The 23,638-nt window shown below is 40.4% G+C and overlaps 1 protein-coding gene across 1 annotated transcript; it reads right to left on the reverse strand.

Annotated features, from left to right (window-relative positions):
* Nucleotides 1–6,345: 6,345 nt before the first annotated feature.
* SPRY3 (sprouty RTK signaling antagonist 3) lies at nucleotides 6,346–19,104 on the reverse strand. Its single transcript, XM_019933638.3, has 2 exons — nucleotides 18,764–19,104; nucleotides 6,346–13,241 (listed from the first exon to the last, which is right to left on the reverse strand). Exon 2 carries the CDS (start codon nucleotides 13,136–13,138, stop codon nucleotides 12,272–12,274), a length of 867 nt encoding a protein of 288 aa, XP_019789197.1. The 5' UTR covers nucleotides 13,139–13,241; nucleotides 18,764–19,104; the 3' UTR covers nucleotides 6,346–12,271.
* Between the last annotated feature and the right edge of the window lie 4,534 nt (nucleotides 19,105–23,638).

The following is a 23,638-nucleotide window of genomic DNA, read 5'->3' on the forward strand; positions in this document are numbered from 1 at the left end:
ATAGCAATGTATTTTGAAATTATAACCTATAACAACAATAACACAAAGAATGGAAGGACGAAAATGGAAGTATACTGTGGTAAGACTCTTATGCTGAACCTGAAAGTTTAATGTACTTGAAGGCAGACACTGATTAGTCAAAGATGTATATTGTCAACCCTAGGGAAAATGGTGAAAAATAATAATATTAATAAATTAAGAGGTAAAGTTAATAAGCCAATAAAGGAGATGTATTGCAAATTTTTTAAAAATCCTCATCACCAAAGGCAAAAAAGAGAGAGAGACAAAAAGGAACAAATAATTGATGCAACAAATTGAAAACAAACAGCAAGAAAGTAGAATTACATCAACAGCCTTAATTATTACATTAAATGTAAACGGCCTAAAAATTACAACAAAAAGAAATTGTCAGGTAGAATAAAAATATGCATATATAAGAAACTATATGTGCACAAAAGAAAACAACCTTAAATATAAAGACATTGGTTAAAAGTAAAATACTATACAAAAGAAAGATCAAGTAGCTATACTAACATCAGATGATGTAGACTTCATAACAAGGTACATTTTCAGGTTGAACGTGATACTACATAATGATAAAGGGGTCAATTCTCCAAGAAGACATAACAATCCTAAATGTATATGCACCTAAAAACAGAGACTGAATATACATAAAGCAAAATCTGACATAAATGAAAGGAGAAATAGTTAAGTTATAATTAGTGTTAGAAATGTCAACATACTTCTTTCAGTAATTGATAGAACATACAGACAGAAAATTAGGAAGTATATGAAACACCTGAACAACACTAATTGCCAGTTTGATCCAATTTATATTTATATTTATAGAACATTCCATCCCAAAACAGCAAAATACACATTATTTCAACTACATGTGAAAGTATTCATAAAGAAGAACCATATGGTGGGCCATAAAATAAGTCCATATGGTGGGCCATAAAATAAGTCAGTCTCAATAAATGGTAAGAAATTGAAAGCATAGAGATCATTCTTTGACCAAAACAACATTAAATTACAAAACAATAATTTAAAGATATCTAGAAAAACCTCAGTTACTTGGATATGAATCAACACACTTCTAAATGACCCATGAGTCAAAGAAGATATTATAAAATATTTAGAACTGATTGATAAATGCAACACATCAAAATTCATAGGTCTACAGCTACAGCAGTACTTATTTGGAAATTTAAAACTTCAATGATTATATTAAAAAAGAAGAAAGGTAAAAAATCAATGATTTGGGGCGGGACTTCTGGAAATTCTGAGTGAGGACCTTGACAATTCCCCTAAAAAAAATAAAATTGGACAAAATTTTCAAAAACTACCATTACAGAACTCTGTAAATTAGCCAAAGGCATAAAACAAATTGAGAAGAGTCTATTCAAGAAAAATTGCTAAACCTCAGTAAGAACAATGGGAGCCTGAGGCATTTCAGGCTGGGGATACTCCCATACCCACCTCCAGCTCCATGCCATGGTAATTCTCCAGAGATGAGGCAGGTCATAAGGAACAGCAGCTTCACTGCTGGAGGAAGTAGTCCTGATTTAGAACTGAACATGGAAAACTATCAGGGAAGTCCAATATAACAGCTAGCTTGAGATCTTGATACTGGCTGTGGCAAGCAAAGCAGCCAGAAATTTAATATGATTTTTTGGGAATATGACATCAAAAGCACAGGCAACAAAAGCAAAAACAGACAAGTGGGATTGCATCAGACCAAAAATCTTCTGCACAGCAAAGGAATCAATCAACAGAGTGAAGAGAGGGGAGAAGTGGAATGGGAGAAAATATTTGCAAAACATACATCTGATAAGCAGTTAAAATCCAAAAAATATAAGGCGCTCACTACTCAATAGCAAAATCACCCCCAATAACCCAATTAAAAAATGGGCCAAGAACCTGAATAGACATTTCTCAAAAGAAGACATACAAATGGCCAACGGGTATATGAACAGGTACTTAACATCACTAACAATAAGGGAAACACAAATAAAACCACAATGAAATATCATCTCACACCTGTTAGAATGCCTATTATCAAAATCACAAAAGATAACAAGTGTTGCAAGGATGTGCAGTATGGGAATCCTTGTATATTGTTGGTGGCTATGTAAGTTGGCACAGCCATTATGGAAAACAGTATGGAGGTTCCTCAAAAAATTAAACATAGAACTACCATATGATCCAGCAATACCACTCCTGGGTTTTTATCCGAAGGAAATGAAATCACTAACTAAAAAGATACATATGAGTATATAAGTGGTGTTTAAATCCAGGAGAGTAGATGAGATCACCAAGAGAGTGAGTCTAGATAGAGAAGAGAAGAGGACTAAGAACTGAAACCTTAGGCACTCTAATATTTAGAGTTCAGGGAGTTGAGAAAGAACCATTAAAGAACTTGGAGAAGGAGAGATCAATGCGGTAAGAAGAGAATTAGGAGAGTGTGGTGTGCTGGATGCCAGTAAAGAATGTGTTTCAAGAAAGAGAGCGCGTGGGGCTTCCCTGGTGGCGCAGTGGTTGAGAGTCCACCTGCCCATGCAGGGGACGCGGGTTCGTGCCCCGGTCCGGGAGGATCCCACGTGCCGCGGAGCAACTGGGCCCGTGAGCCATAGCCGCTGAGCCTGCACGTCTGGAGCCTGTGCTCCGCAACGGAAGGGGCCACAACGGTGAGAGGCCCGCGTACCCCACCCCCCGAAAAAACAGAGTGTGTCAAACATCTTTTGTGCCTCATTTCACATTCTCCTGGACCACCTTTTGTTCAGGACAGTATTGCAGCTGCTGTATGCAGGGGTAGCTTGACGCTACCTCATTCAGCTGTATCTCACACTATTGCTTTCTGCCTTGGGGCTTCTCTGCTACCACCAGATGGGACGGACATCTGCAGGAGCCTGCTCAGTGATTCTAGGTCATGAACAAACCTGCAAGTGCCAGTGAATTAACACCCTCTAGGATTACCCTTGGTCAATGGGAGATGAAATCTGATGGATAAACACTCTTCTGTGTCTGGTGGAAAATTCTGAGGCACATTCCACACAGCACCAAAGAGAGTCCTCAGTGGGAATAATCCACAGTTGCCTTCAGTAGTAAACACATTAATAACATACCCTTGAACATACCCATCCCTACTTGGTTCATTCTTAGTCCTCTTCTCTTGTTTCCTGAATCACCTCCCCCAATAAACTACATGTAAGTCCTTGCCTCAGGCTCTGCTAGGATTTGGGGGAGGAGGAGCTAAGTCAGAGTGCATGATCAGGTGGGACAAATGCTGCTGATTGGGTGAATAAGATGAAGACTGAGAATTGACCATTGGATTTAGCAAGGTAGAATCATTGGTGACATTGACAAGAGTTATTTCAGTGCAAGGTGGGTTCAAAAGGCTGGCTGGAGTGGGTTCAAGAGGGAATACCCTATTTTCTCAATGATATGTGGCAAGGTCACAAGCTGGGAGTGGAAGTATGGAGGAGGTGGAGGTATTGGAGGTATGATGAAAGAGAAGGGTGAGATAGCCTTTTTTAAGAGTTGGAAAATAAACTGAAGGGAGAAACAAAGTAGAAGTTGTCTGGTGGTACTGAGGGCCCACTTGAAATTTGTGATTGTGTGTTTTTCTCCAACTACATTCATCTGTTTAGATTAAAATGTGGAATAGGTGGTTATATTTAACTAAGATTCAGATTTTGTTAGGCTAGGGGTGTGCTAGGGGGAGAGAGGGTCAGCGTTGTTGTTGTGAAAGACCAGGGAATGTAAGCTGGGCAAAAAGGACTTGAGGTGGGTGGTGACAAATTTAAAAATTGTGGGAGGGCTCAATTTTGGATGGTGCTTGAGGATAATATGAGAGAAGGGCCAACACTAAAATTATCCTCATCTCTTTTCATGCAATGATTTTATCAAAGTTAGCAAATGAAATATACCATTATGTATTATATACAAGTCATGTCAAGATAAGTTCTCAGAATGTAAGAGGACACTATTAAATATTCTGAGACACAGGTATTAACTGAGACTGTCCTGGGCAAATTGGGACATAGTATGACTCTACTCATATAGCCATTTTTATACTATAAGAAGTAGATCGTAGTAGTTAAGAGCACAGTTTTCAGAGTCATGTTTCCTGAGTTTCAAACCAGGCACAGAAAGCCTAAGTAACTTACTAAAGACGCCTAGCACATGGTGGAGCCGTCTATAAATCTTTTGGATGAAACTCATCAAGACTGGCTCCTCCATCTCATACTGTCTTGTGTGTTATTACATTTATCTTCTGATTGTAAATTCAGTGTTGCTTCTGAACTTCAGGCTGTGCTCTAACCTCTTATGCAGTAATTACCCTTTTTCACCTTCTCAGGTCCAGTCTCCATTATGTTTATTTGAAGTTCTGTTGAAATAGATTTCAATGTCCCTACAATTAATGCCTATGGCTGACACCACAACCAAATTTGATCCTTCCTTTAGAACTACAGTCTGCTTTCTCATTTGGTCCACATGCTATTTTATGCAGCTCATCTTAGGCTCTTGTGTTAATTGTTATCAGGCAAAGTACAAGCACTTTATTGGCAGTGTAGTTATTAGCAAGGAGTTTTTTGGATGATATTTTCCAGGAAATCATAGACTACTGAAACATGGCCTCTAACGACTCAGTTTTTCCTGATTGAGTATAGCTCATCACCTCTTAACTACCTGAAAGGTAAGCCCTGCCTAAGGCAGGTCTAGATTATAAGTGCCCATCACTATACTTTTAAGGCCTCTTGCTTCCCACTAATTCCATGCCTACCTCCCGCTTAAGAAGGAGGCATTTCAAGATGAAATGAGGATATATTTACTAAATAGGTTTTTAAATTTAGCTTGTAATGTGACACATAGAAACAGTTTGATCATGGCTTGTTTTTAATTTGTTAGCATGGCTCAACTAAGGATAAAGGAGTGCTTTGTTAAATAAATATATTTTCATATTTTAAAATAACTTTCAAATAAATACTTAAAAGGCATTGGCAAAAATTAATGATGAATTAAGAATGTGTATTATACTTTCAAAATGAGGAAGACACAAGAAGTCCATTCTATAAATGGTACAGAATTCCATTTTTACCAAATAAACAAGTAGCCAGATATATGACTCCTAGGAGAACAGAAGTGGCCCCCTCTGGAAATTCCTAATATCTGGAATGGAAAGGACAGGAATGGGTCTGGATACTCTGTTCCGGGGCCCTGGAGTTCAGGAAACATGTTCCTTGCGGTTATAGATCATTCTGGGGATACTAGATCCCCAAATAATCTACTTCCTCAAATGAGCCAAATCAGAAAGCCACTTCCCTCCTTTCTGGCTTCTATAGCAGTAGCTCCTCCTAATGGGCAGCCCTCCCTGCTGGCTTTTTATGCATACTGCCTTTCAGAAGAGATGTCCTTTTTTTGACCCCCTTCCCTCCAACCCCTGAAAGACCCCAGGAATGGGATCTACAAGTCCCATAGAAACGCTAGGCTAGTTCAGTTCTAAGGTCACATTGTAATTGACCAAGTATGAGAAGTCCAAATATCCCTTTGCTTTTATATTTCTTTTAATCCCTATCCCAGTGAGGGAAAGAGAAATAAAAGAATGACCTCTGTCCTCAGCTCCTAATTTCTTTGATTGTCACTGAGGCCAAGTTTAGTTTAAAGGTACAGAAAACCTACACAAGTGTTCAGTCTTCATACACGTTATCAGGTAGTCACAACACCCAAATGATTGATGGATTAAACTTTTTTTAAAACTTTCATTATGTTGTTTTAGACATTCAGCCTCACGTATGTGTTGTACATTAATTCCCTCAAGTATAACATTCCTTTGCATTTGTGCAGAACCTTGTACATTAAAAGATGCTTCTACTTTAATGACTCTCACAAAATCTCTAGGCTTTATCATCTTCATTTTACAGATGAGGAAAGCAAAGATCCAGAGAGGGCACAGGGTAGAGAAAAGCAGCATAATATAAAGACAAAAACTTTGGCCTAGGAGTCAGCAGACCTGGATTCTCACATTCCTAACTTTGTCCCTAACTCACTGTGTATTTATGAGTGAGTCGTTTCCCCTCTCTGAACCTCAGTATCTGAATTTATAGAACGAGGTGACTGAGCTTTCTCAACCCTGTTTGTGTATTATAAACACCTGGAAGCTTTTTCAAAAAATCCATTCCTCAGCCTCACCTCCAAAGATCCTGATTTAATTGGTTTCAGGTTACTGTAATTTCCACACCACCAAGAAGCCAATCCAGGTAAAGCCACAAATCCAGTCTGGTATTTCTCTCTAAAGGAGAGAAACTTTGTCATTTAGTATAAGATCCAAGTACTATGGGGACATGTCCTGGAAGGGAGTTTGAAAGGCTGAAAGTTTTAGAGTACATACCCTAACTCTGAACCTCTAGGGGAGAGCTCAAGGCTCTATCCATCTCTCTCTCTCTCTCTCTCTCTCTCTCTCTCTCTCTCTCACACACACACACACACACACACACAATCATTCCAGTGGAAGTGTTGTAGGAGTTTGAAAAAAAAACGAATGCTGCTACAAGTCAAGGACAAAAAGGAGTTTAAATATACAACAGAGCCAAGAGGTTAATAAAATGGAGTTTTGGATGAGAGAAACAAACTGATTACAGAGCTTTTTTCTTTCACATAGCTTTTTCTTAACATTTGTTTTTCTTTCTGGACCTACATACAGTATTACTTCACACTACTTTTTTCTCTTTTTCCTTCAGTATACCTTATGTATTACGATGGGCCTGGAGCCTTCTCCTTATTGGGAGGCCTTAACACCCATTGGAAGGGGATCCTTTAAAACTTTTACAGAGTAAAATTAAGCCAACTAATTTCTGATATTATAAAAATTAGTGTTCCTTTCCCTTTTAGTGTTTCTTTTTGTCACCAGAATGGTAAGACTTTGAGGGCTAAGATTAAAGTGTGGACTAGGAGGAAGGGGCCAAGGGCGTCATTCAGTCTCCCGTAGTTTAGGCCTTAGGACATAGGTTCAAAATGAGCCCTTAGGATGCATTTGCGGGTCACCTCATCTTATCACAATAGAACATACAGGTGACTTGAGGTTAAAGCCCTGTATTAACAAAACTAGGGTGTTCACCTGAAGGATTATCTCTGTTTTCTTTCCTTAGTGACTGGCAACAGCAGTGTTGGTCAGTTCTTCAAGGACTTGGGGGTTTCCTAATCCTTGTCATCTGTGTCTTTTATTATCAGAGACATGACCATTATCTAGTACAGCCAAAAGGATTGCTTTAATAGTTGGAGAATGACAACTTGTGTGTCAGGATTACCCCCTTCTTTTACAGGGAACAGGCCAGCAAATATATGTGGGAGCAACGTACATCACTTTGATTGTAATGACAGAAAGATCCCTAAACAACAATGAGCAGCGTCACTCGCAAGATGTCTTTCCTTGAAAGCTGTGTGTCTTGTTCATTCTGGCCTTTGAAAGCAGCAACACTGCTTTAAGGGTCAAGATAAGGATATGGGCCTAGATTGTTACTTCTCTAGTTGAACTAGGAACTTCATTTCCATGCAGAAAGAAGTCCTTAAAAACAAGTCGGGGAATATATAGGTTTAGGAAGGCAAATTTAGTATGTTTCTGAGCACCACAATAAAGCCTTACATACTTTAAAAATTGTAGGCTATCTCTAACTCACTTTGAATGAAAGTGAATAAAGATGTAAGGGAAACGCACCAGCCTAGTGTGCCAGTTTAAGTTCCTATGTCTCCCTTTATACGCACACTTGCCTTGCTGTCTGTAATGCTACCCCACTGCTGCTGAGGCTTAAGGTGCCAAGGCACATGCTTGGGCACCCGCACATGCGTTGCCCAACAGTGCAGGGGAGCTAATTTTCCACAGGGAAGGTATTTGACTAATGAGATGGGCGATAGGAGTTGAATGCTTCCCCTTTCCTCACGCAGATGGGCTGAGATACAGTATGGCCTATCGTAAGAGATTGAGAAGTTAGCTTGTCATGAAACAGGTTATTCTCCCTCCTTCCCTACCTCTTTTTCCTTGCTCCTACTTCCTTGGGATTTCACATAAGCTCTTGCTTCAAGCTCTATTTTCTAAGAAACTCAGACCAGGGAATCTGGCAACTAGGAAATCTGGAATTGTCATAATTCCACCCTAACTTATAACGGTGTGACTTTGGCAGGTTATTTTCTCTCTTTGTGCATCTTTTCCTCCAACTATAAAATGTTGATGTTGGAATAGATGTTCTTTAAGGGTCTTTCTGGCTCTGAAATAATGTCTGTGTGAAGTAGGTGATGGGAAGAGGTAAGGTGGTATACTGACCAATGGACATCAGTGGATTACTTACATTTGAATCAGCAAAATGCACTCAATATAATCAATGAGCTTGAATGTTAACAGCTCCAACCAATCTCAAGTGCCAAACATAGATTTAGTTCTACTTTCTTCAGAAAGAAATTGAATTAGATTTCCTGGGCCCTTAAAGAGAAGGCCAAGTAAACTCTTACCCTCTCTGGCAAAGTAAAAAAATTTCTCTGCTGGCTCCATACCATAAGCTGATTGAGAAACGGTAACTGGCTGCAAACATGTTTTCAAAGGGAAAAGTGGAGAAGTGTGTAATGCCACCATCTTGGGAAGCAAGACGGCTAATAATATGATGTCTGTAACTATTGCTTCACTCCTAACATAGTAGCATGTTTGTTTCAACTCTCAGGCTGCAGGTGGACTGGAGTTAGGGACAGAACCGCTCACCGTTTGAGGCTTGTTATACCGCAGGGGTTTATATTATGCTCTGGACTTCTATACCTGACTCTGGACCATGGACTCTGGAGTCACACAGCCTAGGTTCAAATCTTAGTTCCAGCATTTACAAGCTTTGTTACCTTTGACAAGTCACTTAGCCCCTCTGTACTTCGGTTTTCTCATTTGTAACATGGCAATCATAATAGTGCATACATTGCAGAGTTGCCGTGAGGATTAAATGAGCTAATATAGGTGATGTGCTTAAAATAGTGCTTAGCACATAGTAAGCACTATGTAAGTGCTCACTACATTTATTATAGCTGTTGTGATGAGGAAAGATGGGCTGGAACAACAACAACAACAAACTTTTGGCTAAAGCCATATGAAATGTAGCAAGGGACCAATATGTGGAAAGCGGTAGATTTAGGGGGTAACAGATGATTTAACTGCAAAAAAATGCTAAGCAGGAAACATCCTCTAAATATTCCTGTTTATACAGTACATGACACAAAGTAGAAAAATAATGAAAACAGAGCCTCTCTGCAGGATTTAGAGTTCTTTCATATATATTTTAAATATACATGTGCAATACATTAAAATATATAGAGATGTGTGGATATATATTTACATATATATATGTAAATATATATATATATATCTATCTCACAGAGGGGATATATATGCACACTCACATGTCTGTGCGCATACCCCAACAGGACCCATCTATACGTAAACCAGATGCAGTCCGTATCAGGCCAACTTGGACACAAATGAGAGCCCCGACTCAGCAGATTGCAGACTGCAACTGCATTGGCGTAACCGTTCAGTTTCTTCTACCAAGTGTAAGGCCATTTAGAAATACACTGAGAAGAGCTCCTTTGGGTGTGTGGCAGAGCCCAGGGCAGAGCCCAGAGCCTCTGGCAGTGCGCAATTTGCCTGAGTAAGGACTGCAGGATTGAGATATGAAGGAGCTATCAAGGAGGAGGGACTTGTGTTGTTTTGGGTCCTGAAACTAATCAGCAAACATCCATAGAATAACTTTAGCTCCAGGAACAATGCACTAGTGTCAGAATCCTTACTTATCTCAGCTTTAAGCAAATTTCAGGCAGAAGCGAAGAGAAGTGTGTGTTGCTACTCATCACCATCCAGCTTGACCCAGAAAACCGGGCACAGCTTTTAGGGGTGGCTAAGTTCAAAGGTCAATCAGGCAGACTTGTAAGGTAAAAAGAAGTTACTTAAATGGAAGGACTTGAAAGCAACATGAGAGGTGGCAGGTACTGGTTCGGGTTATAAATGTTCCAAGAAGCCAAACCTTGCATGTGGCACCATTTGCAGCGATATCATTAACATTATTAATAATCATCATGACATATTTATATATACAAAAATAGAGCAAAGCAATTCTAGAAGAGGAGGTGAAAGAGAAGGTGAGGGTCTCTGCAGCCCAAATGTCAGTACACTTCAGGGAGATTCAGAACCAACAAAGACTGAGTGGCACGTATTCCTATAGTATATAGCCGACAAGGGGACGTGGATGTTCCCTTCTTCTTCCCCCTGTGTATGACTGTACATGTCTCCCCACCTTTCCACCCTGTAATACATACCCATGCACACTTTAAAAGAGATGATGATCTATAAAGCTAGAGTCTGGAAGTCTTAAACTAAGTCGGAGCACCTTGATTTCAAGCAAGTGCCCTCAATCTTTGAATTCTGTAGTGAATTTTGGATTCACTTACAGAGGGAAACTGTATCTAATTGTTGCATCTTTCAGCAGCAGTCCTTGGGAGCCTGCTATCACCACTGCAGCCTTTTCCCATTGAAGGGGATTCACAGCACAAGCTCTTGGTATTTCGTAAGAGAGAAGTCAGTTCTCTGCATTATACATCTTTCATCTCAGTTTTCCACTGTTGCTGAAATTTAGGTTCTCAGGCAACTGCCACTGCAGACAAGGCCAGGAGCAAGCACAGTGTGTGGCAAAGGGTAGGTGCAATGGCGAAGACACAGCTTGATTAGGGCTTCCTTAAGCTTTTCTTTTGCACACTTGAGCTTCTACAAGGTGACAGAGCCAAAGGTGATGTCCACTGGGGGCAGCCTTGACACCTGAAAGTTAGCTACCCACTGTGCCCCACATAAAGACCACCACACTAGCTTGGCATGATTCCTGAAAATTGAATGGGAATGGCTTTCTGTCATTGTTAATAGAGAATACTGCACCAAGAGTCACAAGACCTGTATGCCAGGCCCAACTCTATTAACTCAGTGTGTAGCCTTGGGCAGATCCCTTCCTATTTCCAGACCTCAGTTTTCCCATCTGTAAAATAAGGGCATTGAACTAGATTAACAGTTAAGATCCTTCCAGCTCTAAAGTTTTATGACTTTTTATGTCCATTATTAAGGCCTGAGCCATGCAGTCTCAGGGCAGTTAGCTTCTAAGAGAGAACAGACCTCTGTAATATCCTTTGCTTTGTTCATTTAGCTATAAAGCACGTCTGCCTTTGGCACTTGGGTCAGACATACAAAGTTATGAGCATCCTGATTTACTATCCTACTCAGCATGCTAGTGGAATCTGTCAGTACTGTAAGTTGATTATTGGGAAAGGGAGTAAAACTTCAACTAATTAAACCTGGAAATGTAAGATAAGTTTGCCTCATATGCTCATAAACTGGCGAGTGTGGTTATGAGTGCACACACACTATTGCTAGTGATAAGTTCATTACAGTAATCAATTTCCCTCAATAAAAATTAGTAAATAGTATAACAGCAAAGTTTGGCGTCAAAGGAAACACCTACGGAAAAACAGCACTTTTTGACGTGTTAGAGAGAGAAAGAGGGACAGGTAGAAGGAGACAAAGATTAGCTCAAACAAGACAGAAATACAGGCAGAGAAAGGATTAGTCTGAGAGAAAGGGAGGGAAGGAGAAGAAAGCAGAGAGAGAGAAAGAAAAGCGAGGAAAAGTAAAAGTAGAGAGGGTGAGAATGGAGTGGGAATGAGAACAGAACAGAGTAATGCAAGAAGAGGAGAAAATGAGAAAAAGACTAAAGACCAGAGGGGCGGTAGACGGAGAAGGGGTCAGATTCCCTGGAATACTGAACACTGTTCCACGTGGACCTGTGAAAACCATCTAAGAAGAAAGCTTCCAAAGGCACTGTGGAAAGCAGAGTGACACTCAGAGCCTGCATCGAGAGGTACTACGTTGGGGAGCCCCTAAACCTCCACGTTGCTGGCTCTGTCAGCCCTCAGTGTCCAAATCTCATGCTTATATATCACCTGAATATGCCATGACAGCCATAAGGGCTGAGATGGTGGGTGTAAAAAGACTGAGGAGGAGTGGGATAGATACTGTGAGAAAGAGCAAGGCATCCTGCACCAGGATGTACTTGACCATTCCCCTGACACTGCAGGAACGAAATTGGTGAGCCCTAACTTTGGCTTGGCTACTTTTCTCCTCCTCCCCTTCTTCAAAGATGAGGCCTATGCTTTATTGATGGGGCCTAGAAGGAGAAAGCACTGGATCCCTCTTGTGGGAAGGTCATACAGACTTCTCCTGGGCCTTGGGGAAGGGCGCGCTACCAGAAGAGATTTTTCTGCACACAGTGTTGGTGTGCCTTTTACAGCGGCAGCCTGGTCGCCTAAGACTATCATAGCCCTGCTGGCACAGATGGAGGCATCCACGGGTAGGCGGGTAGCAGCACAGGCAGGGTAAGAAGAGGGAGATGAGGCTCATGGCTGCCCAGCGGACGAAGCAAGAGCCAGGCCCACAGGAGCAGGGCTCGTCAGCGCAGTTGTCTTCATCATCAGTAGAACAGTGGTAGAAGAGGCCCTTAACACAGCAGAGACAAGTGCCATAATCGAGGAGGCTCTCAGCGGAGCAAAGGCAACGCTGGTTGCACAGCCAGAAGGAGGGGAGAGGGCGAGCTGCCGTACAGAGGACACATTTGCACCGCCCACACTCCTCGCAGATGAAGAGGTGCTCACTGGGGTGCACGGCAGATTGCTCAGCTTCTCCCTTCAGAGCACCATCAGCCTTTGGGTGGGCTCCTGTTCCAGGCTGGGTTCGGATGATGGACTGGCCTGAAGGTGAGGGCGTAATGCTGGCCAAGAGCCTTTGATCAGAGGCAGTGGTGCTATGGGACATTGAGCTGGCAATGCTAGATTGGCTCAGATGCTGAGGCAAGGGCTGCAATTGATGGCACTGGCTGAGACTGCGTGGGAGAGCAGTAGGCATGGTAGCCAGGGACCAATCAGATTTGTGGGTTTGCACGATAAGGGAAGGGCTGGAGAGGGCCTGTTTACAGGGGACTGGAGGACGGTCCACATAATCATTGCTCGCGTGAGTAGAGCGCAGCTGTTCAATAGGCAGGATTTGTTGGAAATCATCTGTCACTGCGGCATCCATTTTGCCTTGATTCTTGAGTTCTGAGTGGTTTTGGGTCAGGGTGGCACTTGTGGTGATAAAGAGCCCTTGTAGTTACACGGATCTTAGGGCGCATCAGAAAATCCTAGGAGAGAGGGAATAGAAACAATGAATGAGAACACACAGGCATGAGTACTTTGCAGGGAACCAACAAACCTCGGGCCCCATCACCACCCCTACCTTAAATCACTTTAGTCTTCATGTTACTCCTCTATTCTGTAATTGACCTCACCTACTTCTTTACAGGCAAGTCTGGTTATCTCATCCGGACTATAAAGCACGTTGGGAGCAAAGATCTGATTACGGATTCCTGTAGTAGCCCATCATACGGCTAGGGTCACAGGAGCATTTCGCTCATTCAGAGCTCTGCTAACCAAGAAATCTAGGCCTTCAGCATCAAAGTTCTTATAAAAATGGAACCTAATTTCAAATGCAGAGGTCACTTCCTAAAGCAACACTGATGTAAAAGAGAAAGCCCAAAAGCCTTCCATGAGAAGTTGCATATATACATATACATATATGTGTGTATATATATATGTATATACATATTCTCAAGCAAAAGTTTCCTTTCAGTGAAATGTATAAGCATAAATAAACAGATGATAAAGGACAAGCTTGATTCAATGAATACAGGCAAGCAAGCAAGTTGCAGTAATAGCAGAGATATGGCAGAGACGCAGATGGCAGAAATTAGGCTATCTGTAGAATAATAGGAAAAAAGGCTTCCCAAGGGGGTAAGAAAGTCAAGACTAATCATCTTGCTGTTCTCCTCAGTTTATAAGCTGCTTTAACTTACTGAGGAGGTAATTCTTTCTAAATGGCAGCATGGCTTCAGAATCAAACTTTTGTATACATAGGAATAACCTGGGGATGGGGGAACCACAGAAGATGAGCCCTGAATTATTTCAAGTATCACCTATAATTGTACTTTTTACCGCCCTAAGTCAAGTCTATATTGATGGGGTTTATGAGGCAGAATCTGCTTGGACTGCTTTTCTCTGTCTTTACCTTAGACAATAAACTGGCTTTCTTAACGAGCAGCAGTTTTTATACCAAATTTCAGACAAGTTGAATATCTAGAAAATATATGCTTGTGCCTTCATCGTACCACAATCAGGAAGCGCTCGGTGGTCATTCCCTGAAGCATTTGATTGAGCCTAGTACTGATAACGGTGACCATGAGGAAAATATTTTTCCAGCAGTAGATTACTGTATTGCACCACCTGGAAGACTGAACAGCCGAAAGAGGTGTGCCTAAGGAAAGTTAAACAAAAATCTAAGAGTCACCATGGGGGCATTAGGACCTAGGAAACACTAGCATGAATAAAGTGTATATTTGAAATCCATCAGACTTCAGGCCTCCTCAAAATAGATCGATTACTCACACTACTGTATGGGATGGAAAGCTTGAATGAGTAATAGAAAGGAACAAGTGAAAGAGGATAGTGCTTGATTAGATTTCCATAAGCAAGCAAACATGACACTGAAATGTGCCCCAAGTTCAATAGCAAGAAAAAAAAAAAGACGTAGTTCATAAAGGACTCAGTGGCTAATAATATGATCAGACTCATTGCCTTTCGAGGCTATATCCCCATGCAAACTTATTTAGTTGAATTTACATCTGTTCATTTTTTGAAAAGAAGATTTAATTTAGTTAAAAATAACTTTTCTGGCACATCACATCAAAGAACCAGTTTGACTATAATTTCACTTTTTAGCTACTTGTTTCAGTGTTATTTAATGCAGCACAAGAGAACGCAGATAAAGACTATGGAGATTCTAAGACTCAAACATGTAACCTTTGGCAAATCACTTACTTTGTTTGGGCCTCAGTTCCGGTATCTATATAATTATAGGAATGGACTAGGTGATTTTGAGGGACTCTTCCCTATTATGGTCTGTAATTACATAACTAAACAATTTGACAAAATAATTCTCTTCGTCCATACCTTCTACATCTTCAGCCCTTGAGGGTAAACTGGGCAACATGCCCTTGTTTACTTGGGCATTCAAAAGCAACATGTTTGTCTCTTTTATCTACTTGGACTCACAATCCCCTGAAGCCTTACACCTCCACCTTTGCTGTATCTTTGTTAAGACTCATAGTCCCAGCATTAGAAAGAAACAGGTAGTTTTCATCTGGACACCCAAATAAACAAGGACACATTGTTCAGCTGGCTTGCAGGGTATGTGGATGTAGGAGCTTTGGATTGGGAAGAATCTTTTGATAATTTTATAAGAAATGAATTTATTCCCCATTGATCAGATAAATAATGTGTGGGGCTCTTCAAGTCATTTACACTGTAAAAACAATAACGTACATGCTAGATGCATTTTAGACTCACTGATTTCCCAAAGGAAATTAGATTCAAACAGACTGGAAATTCAAAAGCTCAAGGACTCAAAGGAAGGCATACTAGGTCTTAATGTTACAGGAGATAATCATATGGGATCCCAAGGATGTCACTAGATATCTCAGGGACTTGCCCAGAAGGTTGAAAGCTATGCTTGGAGGAATCTAGGTCATAATACAAATAACTCAGAGGCACGAGGGGATCCTGTCTTGGCAGCAGAAGGGTATATGGTGTTTAGGTTGAGAAGGTGTATTTGGATATTGTTTAGAGTGCTGCAAGACTGAAGAGTTGAGATGCTTGGATGATTAAATGAGGCTTTGGGCATCAGTCTGGGATGATGAAGTACTACTGTTTTGCTTACAGGTAAGGGGATTAACAGGATGAACTCAGAAGGTTTCTTCCTGCCCTGTAAAATCTTTACTAGAATGGACTGTGGAAGATCTGCAATACGGTGGGCAGTAGGACCTGGGTAAAATCAGGGTGTTGAGTAGGATAAAACAGGATTGAATGACAATAAATTGTTTGCCATTCCGGATGTGCTGACTCCGATCTGGCTAACAGGATGAACTGAAATAGATACTGTAGGGGAAGGTAAGAGGGGAAAAAAAGTTGAGAAACAAATAGACAAGAGACTGCTGCAGCACATAGATTAGACGAAAAACTACTACTGCAAGCACGTTTATGATTCAGAAATCCACTCATTAAAGGGCCATTCATTGTGAGCAGCAACAGTTAAGAAACTGACTGTGCTGCTGGTGAATTCCATATTCTATTAAGTGAGAGAGAGAATATACATATCATATATTATTAAATAGGAGCCGAGGTGATTACAAGTCTTGGCTGCACGTTGATGGGATCTAGTGATTTCTGTCACGTAGTGCCTGTGCAGTAATGAATGATGCATTGTAAACCCACTCCCATCTCAGTCCCTCTGGCCAGGTGCTCCTAGCTTTCTCAACAGTTTTTCTGTAGCCCTGAAATTTGCTATGTTCAACCTAAACAGAAATTTCTTTTCTTATGCCAACTCAGGGACTAGAAAGGTAAATCCATTCAAGAAATGCTGTTTGTTAATGAAAGAAAAATGTATTTTCTCCCTGGAACCTAAAATCTGCCATGTTGAGACTAAAGTTGAAAACTTTCCTATCTAAAGCCCTTCTATGCTAACACCTTAAGAGTGTTCTGATTTTTATGATAAATCCTTTCCGATACAGCGTGACTCAATCTTGATTTCAAAGAAGAGGGGAGAAGAGAAGGAGAGCCTGGCTCCTGTTTTCTCCTAGTCCCATGGGTTCAATGCTGTTTTGTACCTTACTGTGTAACGGCTCTGGGGTGTGTTGCTTTTTTCTGTGCTCTGCTGTTCTATACACTCGTTCTCAGAATAACTGAAAGCAAACATAGGGGGCATTTCTGCTATGGCTTTATGTGTTTTCTTAGTTCTACTGTTCCAAAGTCTGCTCGCTAAAAATCCCTCTCTGTGCAAGAGCATTTGCATCTCTATCAAAGCACTCCCCCCCTTACAAATACCAAGTTGTATATAGTTTACATTACTAACCTCTCAGCCACTGACTGGGCCTCCGTCCTACCACATACATCTTGTTGGAGCTGCCAGGTTCTCACCACATTTAACTCTTAACTTGTCACTTTGTTACCCTAGTCCTATTCATTACCTTCATAGTTTCATTAAGACTCAACAGCAGTTTATTTCAAACCAGAGAGTCTTGCAGTTTTAAGAGCCTGCGTTTTTAAAGATATAGGTGTTTTAGTAATGAGCAATACAAGGAAAAATTGTAATATCAAATGAATTCACATACTTCTAATCCTGAAGAAAATGCTAGTTGTTCATTTAAGAAGTAGGAATCTTTCTTTAAACCCCAAATCCTTTTATAAGAGACAGGAAACTTAAGTTCTGTGTGACTGTGGGCAAGTGACTTCTGTTCCAGGCCCGTTTCTTCATCTGCAAAATGAGGGGGGTATGAAAGGAAGGTTTTTAAATCCCCTTCTTGTCCTTATGCTCTAAATTTTTATGCTGGGTTTGTTGGTTGCGTTCCTCGGCCTCAAATGTCTTTCATGAAGAATTGGTGTCCTTTCCTTCAGGTTCCTTACTTCCTCACAACTCAACTTCTCAACTCTGAATCCAAGTCACTCAGATCACTAACTAGATTGTTTCCCAGCTAGAGAGACCTAAAAACAGAACAAAAAAGCCAAAATGTATACAATGTTACAATAAAGTCTTCGAAATGTTTATTTAGAGGTTTAGGGAACAAGATTAATACTTCCTTGTGGATAAAAAGCTAGCCTGTGCCTTCTTTGTATGTATGTACGCAGTTGACTTGTTGGGAACATCACTTAACACCTGGTATATCCAAATTCATGTGATAGCACATTATGTTACAGTGAGGTTTTAACGTACCCAGAAAAGCAACAATGGTTTGCGTTTCAAAATAGATTTTCTGTCTAAGAGTTCAAGGTCTGTTTTCTGTTCATCCAACATGGTTTGCAGCATACAGAGGCGAGTGGTAACTATAATTACACGAATGGAAGGGACTGTGAACCACTGCCCTAGGTCCTATCAGATGTCTATTGGCTAACTAGACATGCTCACAGGTTCTCACTTTTGACAAAATTTCCATATGCCACACAGAGACATGTGCACACACACCCAGGCATGGATCCAGAGATTTCTAAATCATTGCTCTGACTCAATGTAAGTAGGGGGTTATGCCGTGTCAGCTTGCGCCATTTCTACCCAGGGCAAGGTGATGTGATGAAATCTGAACGATGCACAGCCCAGACTTGTGAGCCAATAGCAGACTAGCCGTACACTGACAGGATGCCCGCTGGGCAGCCAGACTGGCCTCAGCACGGGCTCTCCGTACGTTCTCAGCTTGGGTGGTTAGGCTGCGCTATAAGGGGCTTAGGCAAGCACCAAAATTCATTTAAAGGTCAACAGGCTAGAAATTGCATTGACATTTGGCTACAAAAGAGTTATTTTGAAGTTCTCCTTTGATTTAGAAATTTCCGATACGGATAGTTTTCTGCAAGAGCTGATTCATTTAAATCTCAGTTAAACGGTTTTCATTTTATTCTACCCATGCGCTTGCGCTTGTGCGCGTGCACAGACACGCGCGCGCTCTCAAACAGACACACACACAGACACACACACACACACACACACGATGACTGGAATGAATGGCAATCTGCGCATTTCATAGAAAGAATTCTGAGGTCTTTAGGAGCTAATCTCTAAGCTTACCTTGAAGAAAGGGCTTATCCATGCTGAGAAAAGCAGAAGAACTAATGCCCCATCTGGCTCAAAGGACCTCTTCTTCTCCTGAGTCTTTAGGTTTCTCCACCTCTCTTCGGAAAGTCTGAATGAAAACTCCTTCACTGGCAGTGGAGCCAGAAACAGAGATAGTTCTGTTTCAGTCTTTCTGACAGCAGAGAAAAGGGAAAGAAAAAAAAAACAAACAAACGGGGTAGGGAGGAGAGTCAGACTTGTAGTGGCAGATACTTTGTATGGATTTTACATGCAGATCTAAACCTTGATGCACGTATTCCCCAAAGAAAGCTCAGCGGGGTAAGTTGTTCACCTCCTCCTCCTCCTCTTCTTTCTCCTCCTCCTTCTCCTATTTCTCCTCCCCCTCCTCCTCCGCCTCTTTCTCCTCCCCCTTCTCCTCCTCCTTCTTTTTCCCCTCCTCCAGCGTTTTCCTTCCCCTTCTCTTCCCCTCCCCCTTCCCTCCTCCCCCCTCCTCCAATCTGACAGATGAACCGAAGCAGCAGAAACTGCAGTTGTAGACACAGGGTATCTCAACAGAGCAATAGATACCGCTAGTGTGTGATTATTTATATAGCTTAGGGTGTGTTGGTATATAATCTGCAGAGAGCGGGCCGCGGTGGTGGGGGGAGGAAGGGGGATGAGATTGCAGTGTGTTCAGCTCAGCTAGCCAGCTGTTTTGTGAATGTAGACGTTTTCTAGAGGTCTTGTGAATGGGTTATAGGGGAGGGAAGGGATTTATTGCTCCTTGTTACAGTCTCTCTTTCTGCCTCTCTTTCTCCCCCCCGCCTCGTTTGCTTTCCCGGAGCTATAGCTCTTAATGCTTGGCTAAGTGGCGTCATCCCGTTGAAATTGAATCGACCCATTAGAACTCCCCATAGGAATCTCTGTATCCGGTCCCTGGGTAATGACTGAAACAGAATTTAAAGAGGAGTGGGGGTGGGGTGGAGAGTAACAATTTTAAGGAGGCCTCATTTAAATATCTCTGCCAATCGCAGTCCTACCAAGCCACTCAGCCCTTGCTGAGTGATTGCAGCTTCAATCAGCTGAAGAGACACCGAGCTTCTCCTTTGTTTAACGGTTTCTCCCTCCTCTTTTCCACAGTCATTCCCATTTTTTCAGCACTAATAATGATTATCCATCCGTCATCCATTGGGGGACCATTACTTTCCCTTCGTGGGAAAGTATGTTATATATTCAACAAATATTTTTGAGTGCCTTCTTTTGTGCTAGGTATTGTGGATTCAGTCAGGAAGACAAAATCCCTGCCTTCATGGAGCCTCCTTGGGACTGCCAGCCTTCTGAAAATAAAGCAGCTTTGGCCATTTTCTCTTAAAGTGAAGGACAAAGGTTTCTGGAAATTATCTTCAGTCCACTATTTAATTCAATAGGAAAAGGTCTTCCTTCTGGGCATCCAGACAGAAGCACTTGAATGAAAACAAGCCTCATATTTAAAATAAAAGAGATCTGATTTCAAGTCCTGCTTCAACGGACAAGTAGCAGGAGCTTGACCATCAACATTCTTAGGATACTTTGGTTACCCCATCTATAAAACTGAGATGGTAAATGGTGACAGTTCAAAGTAAAACAAACCTGTGAGTTAGGAAACTCAAATTCTTAATCTACTCTAACTCCTTGTGTGACCTTTGCAATTTACTTTCCCTCTAGTGCCTCAATCTCTACATTCACATGAGGGCATCTGATTGGGCAATTGCTAAAGTCCCTTCTAGCTCTGACATTCTATTATTTACACCCTTTCAGGAGGGTTAAGAAAACAAAAGAAAGCATGTGGGTCTGCATGTGCATGTACGTGTGTGTCAAAGGTGATCCAAACCGTTCTGTTGAAGTGTATGTATGTACGTGTTTACACACACACTCACATACACATACATATATACATGTATATCTGTGTGTTTGTGTGTACATATATATATATATATATACATAATTTCTAACCAAAACCATATCTCTATGCAATCAGAAATTCCAGTCAAGAGATTTTCCTATGTAAATTCTTCTCTTTTGTAGCTCAAACCTCTTCCTTACTTTTAACACTGACCTAAGCTTATCAAGATCATGAAAACCATTAAAGCTAATATGTAGGGTCATCTGCAGAAGAGGATAGATTTACTGATACATTCATTCACCCATTTATCCAACAGGTGTTTGTTGCATGTCAGCTAAGTGCAATAGCTGTACTAACTAGATTCAGGTCAAACAGATCAGGGGTCACATTTTTTCTCCTCAATCTGTGAGCTATCTGACTTTGGGAAAATCAATTCACCTCTCGGGATCCTGTTTCTTCATCTTTAAACTGGAGGTAGCAAGAGTACCTACTTCACAGGACTGTGATATTTCTCATACATTAAATAAGGTCTTGCATTTAAAAGTTTTATCATGTGTCTGGCATATAGTAAGTGCTCAAAGAACAGTAGATATGAGTATTAAGAAATTGTTCTCACTCTAATGTAGCCTGTAGGAGAAGGAAGAGATGATTTTAATCCTTTTATTTTTTTAAGTCCAGCTTTAAATTTGAACAGATATGCGCCAAATATATACCTTCCTTAAATGTGGCTTATTTTCACACTTTATTCCTTTGTTCAAAAACTTATTTCTAATTCCTAGAGCACTAAGTCTAAATTACTTTGCCTGTCAATCAAGTTGTTCTCCAACTATATACATGCCACTTCTCTCCTCAACATAAGACAAGTTGAATGTTTCACTCTTTTCAGATACCAATGCACATGGCTACCAGTCCAGCTTACCATGTGTATCCTCCACATGAATTACATATATTTATTCATTTTCTACCTTCAGGTCCTAATTTCTCTGTAAATCCTTCCCCGACGAAGACTCCTTTATGTTCTAAAGCCCTATGATAGTTTTCACTGATCCCCTAATTTATTTCTACATTTTCAACTATGTCCTGTCCTCCTTATTCAGTATACTCTGTTACATATACTCTCCCTTCTTTCAAAAGCTTTTTTGAGTTAACTGTCATGTTACAAATAATCTGAACAACTAGTTGCTATAAAGTGTAGAATGATGTGGTTAATTCACTATAAAACTATAATTTAGATATTTCTAAAACATACTAGTAAGGACAATATTTGGAGGGAAGAGTGATTTTTCTGGTGTCCTTTAAGGTTACTCATTTATTTTTTGGAAATCACTGGCTTTTAGAAGAGATGGGTTGATCTGTGCTGAGACAGTATCTCCAAATTTAATTGGAATTGAATTAATGTCAGCAAGGTGCCTATAAAAAGAAAAAAGGCCTGGGATTGGGAAACAGCAGACGTGTGTTCACTTCTGCGCCCAACACTCTCACTAACTAGCTGTATGATCTTGGACAACTCAATGAATCTGTCAAAATATATTTCCTAACAAGCACACCATTAACTAAAGAGTTAAGAAAGCATATTTTCTGAAATACACTGAATCTAACAAGTTTGTAAAACAAGTTGTCAGGTATCATATAGTGAATTTTGTAATGTCTCAACATCAATTTCTGTATATAATTGTACTATCCTGATATACTATCAAAAATCAAGAAATTGCAAGTAGTCTTTTAGAAACATAACAGCCTAAAGCACAAATAAAATTTCTAGAAATCACTTTCTAGAATGGGAGACAGTAAATTATAATAAAGGATGATAAAGAAGAGGACAGATACCTAAAGTGGTCTTTTGGGGAGAGAAGTGATTCAGCAAGGTTTTTCCTAGAACGAGTGACTTCTAGGCTAAGGTCTAAAGGATATAGGTTAGGGAGGCATTTCAGGAAGTGTGAACAAGATATTCAAAGGCAAGGGAATATATAACAACATGGAATATTCAGGCATATTAAGTAATTTAGAATAGTTAGAGCAAAAATCCTTGAAGGGATTTGCAGATGAGAAAAGGGTTCTGTGGTTAAGAGTGTAAGTTCTGGAGTGAGTTGACCTGAGTCAAATATCAGGTCTGCAACTCACCAGTTGTATAACCTTGGCCAAGTTACTTAATCACTTTGGGCCTCGGTTTCTCACTGTAAAATCAGTACAATTTATCAATATACCTCATAGGGTTGTTGTGAGAATTAAGTGAATTAAAACATGTAAAATGCTCAGAACAGTATCTGGCACAGAGTAAACATCTCTCCCTACTACTTGAATGACAAGTCCACGAAAGAAGGAAATTTAGTTGTTGAATCACCAGCACTTAGATAGTGAGTGGCTCATAGCAGGCATTGTTGAACCAATGAATGATCATTAACATGATTATTATTTTTGACAGGTATCATCTTAAGAGGTGAGAAGGTTGAATAAGCTCAGTTGTTTCCATTGTTACCTTAATATAGGACCACAGAGTAAAGATATAGTGATAAATTAATATATAAAATAAATGAATTAATTATATAGTATTAATATAGATATTAAGTTGTATATAATAATCATATATTATTAATTAATATATAATTAATAAATGAATCCCTACTCTCAAGTGGCTCGTAATTTAGTAGGAAAGCTATCAAATACACAAATGTAATAAAGGATGATAAGTGCTATGGAAGGGAGCAGAGAAGAAATACACATAATCCAGTATTGAGGGGGTTGTGGAATGCTCCCTAAAATAGGTAATGTTTAAATATGAATTCGAAGGATGAGAAGGACATTACAGCCAGAGGGAATAGCATGTGCAAAAGCCAAGAGGATGGCCTGCATAAAGAACTGTCACCGAATCTCCCAAACTCAGCAGAGTGTCTGGCATAGAGTAGATGCTCAGAAAATAGTTTATAAATAAGAGAATGAATAAAAACCATTGCAAGCAGAGATAACAGGATGAACAAAGATACAAAGATGTGAAAACAACATGTTTATAA

This window comes from Tursiops truncatus, chromosome X (assembly GCF_011762595.2).
Source record: "Tursiops truncatus isolate mTurTru1 chromosome X, mTurTru1.mat.Y, whole genome shotgun sequence".
Taxonomy (NCBI): Eukaryota; Metazoa; Chordata; class Mammalia; order Artiodactyla; family Delphinidae; genus Tursiops; species Tursiops truncatus.

Coding starts and splice junctions, on each gene's coding strand:
- SPRY3 (XM_019933638.3), bottom strand. CDS start 13,138: ATGGATGCCGCAGTGACAGATGATTTCCAACAAATCCTGCCTATTGAA.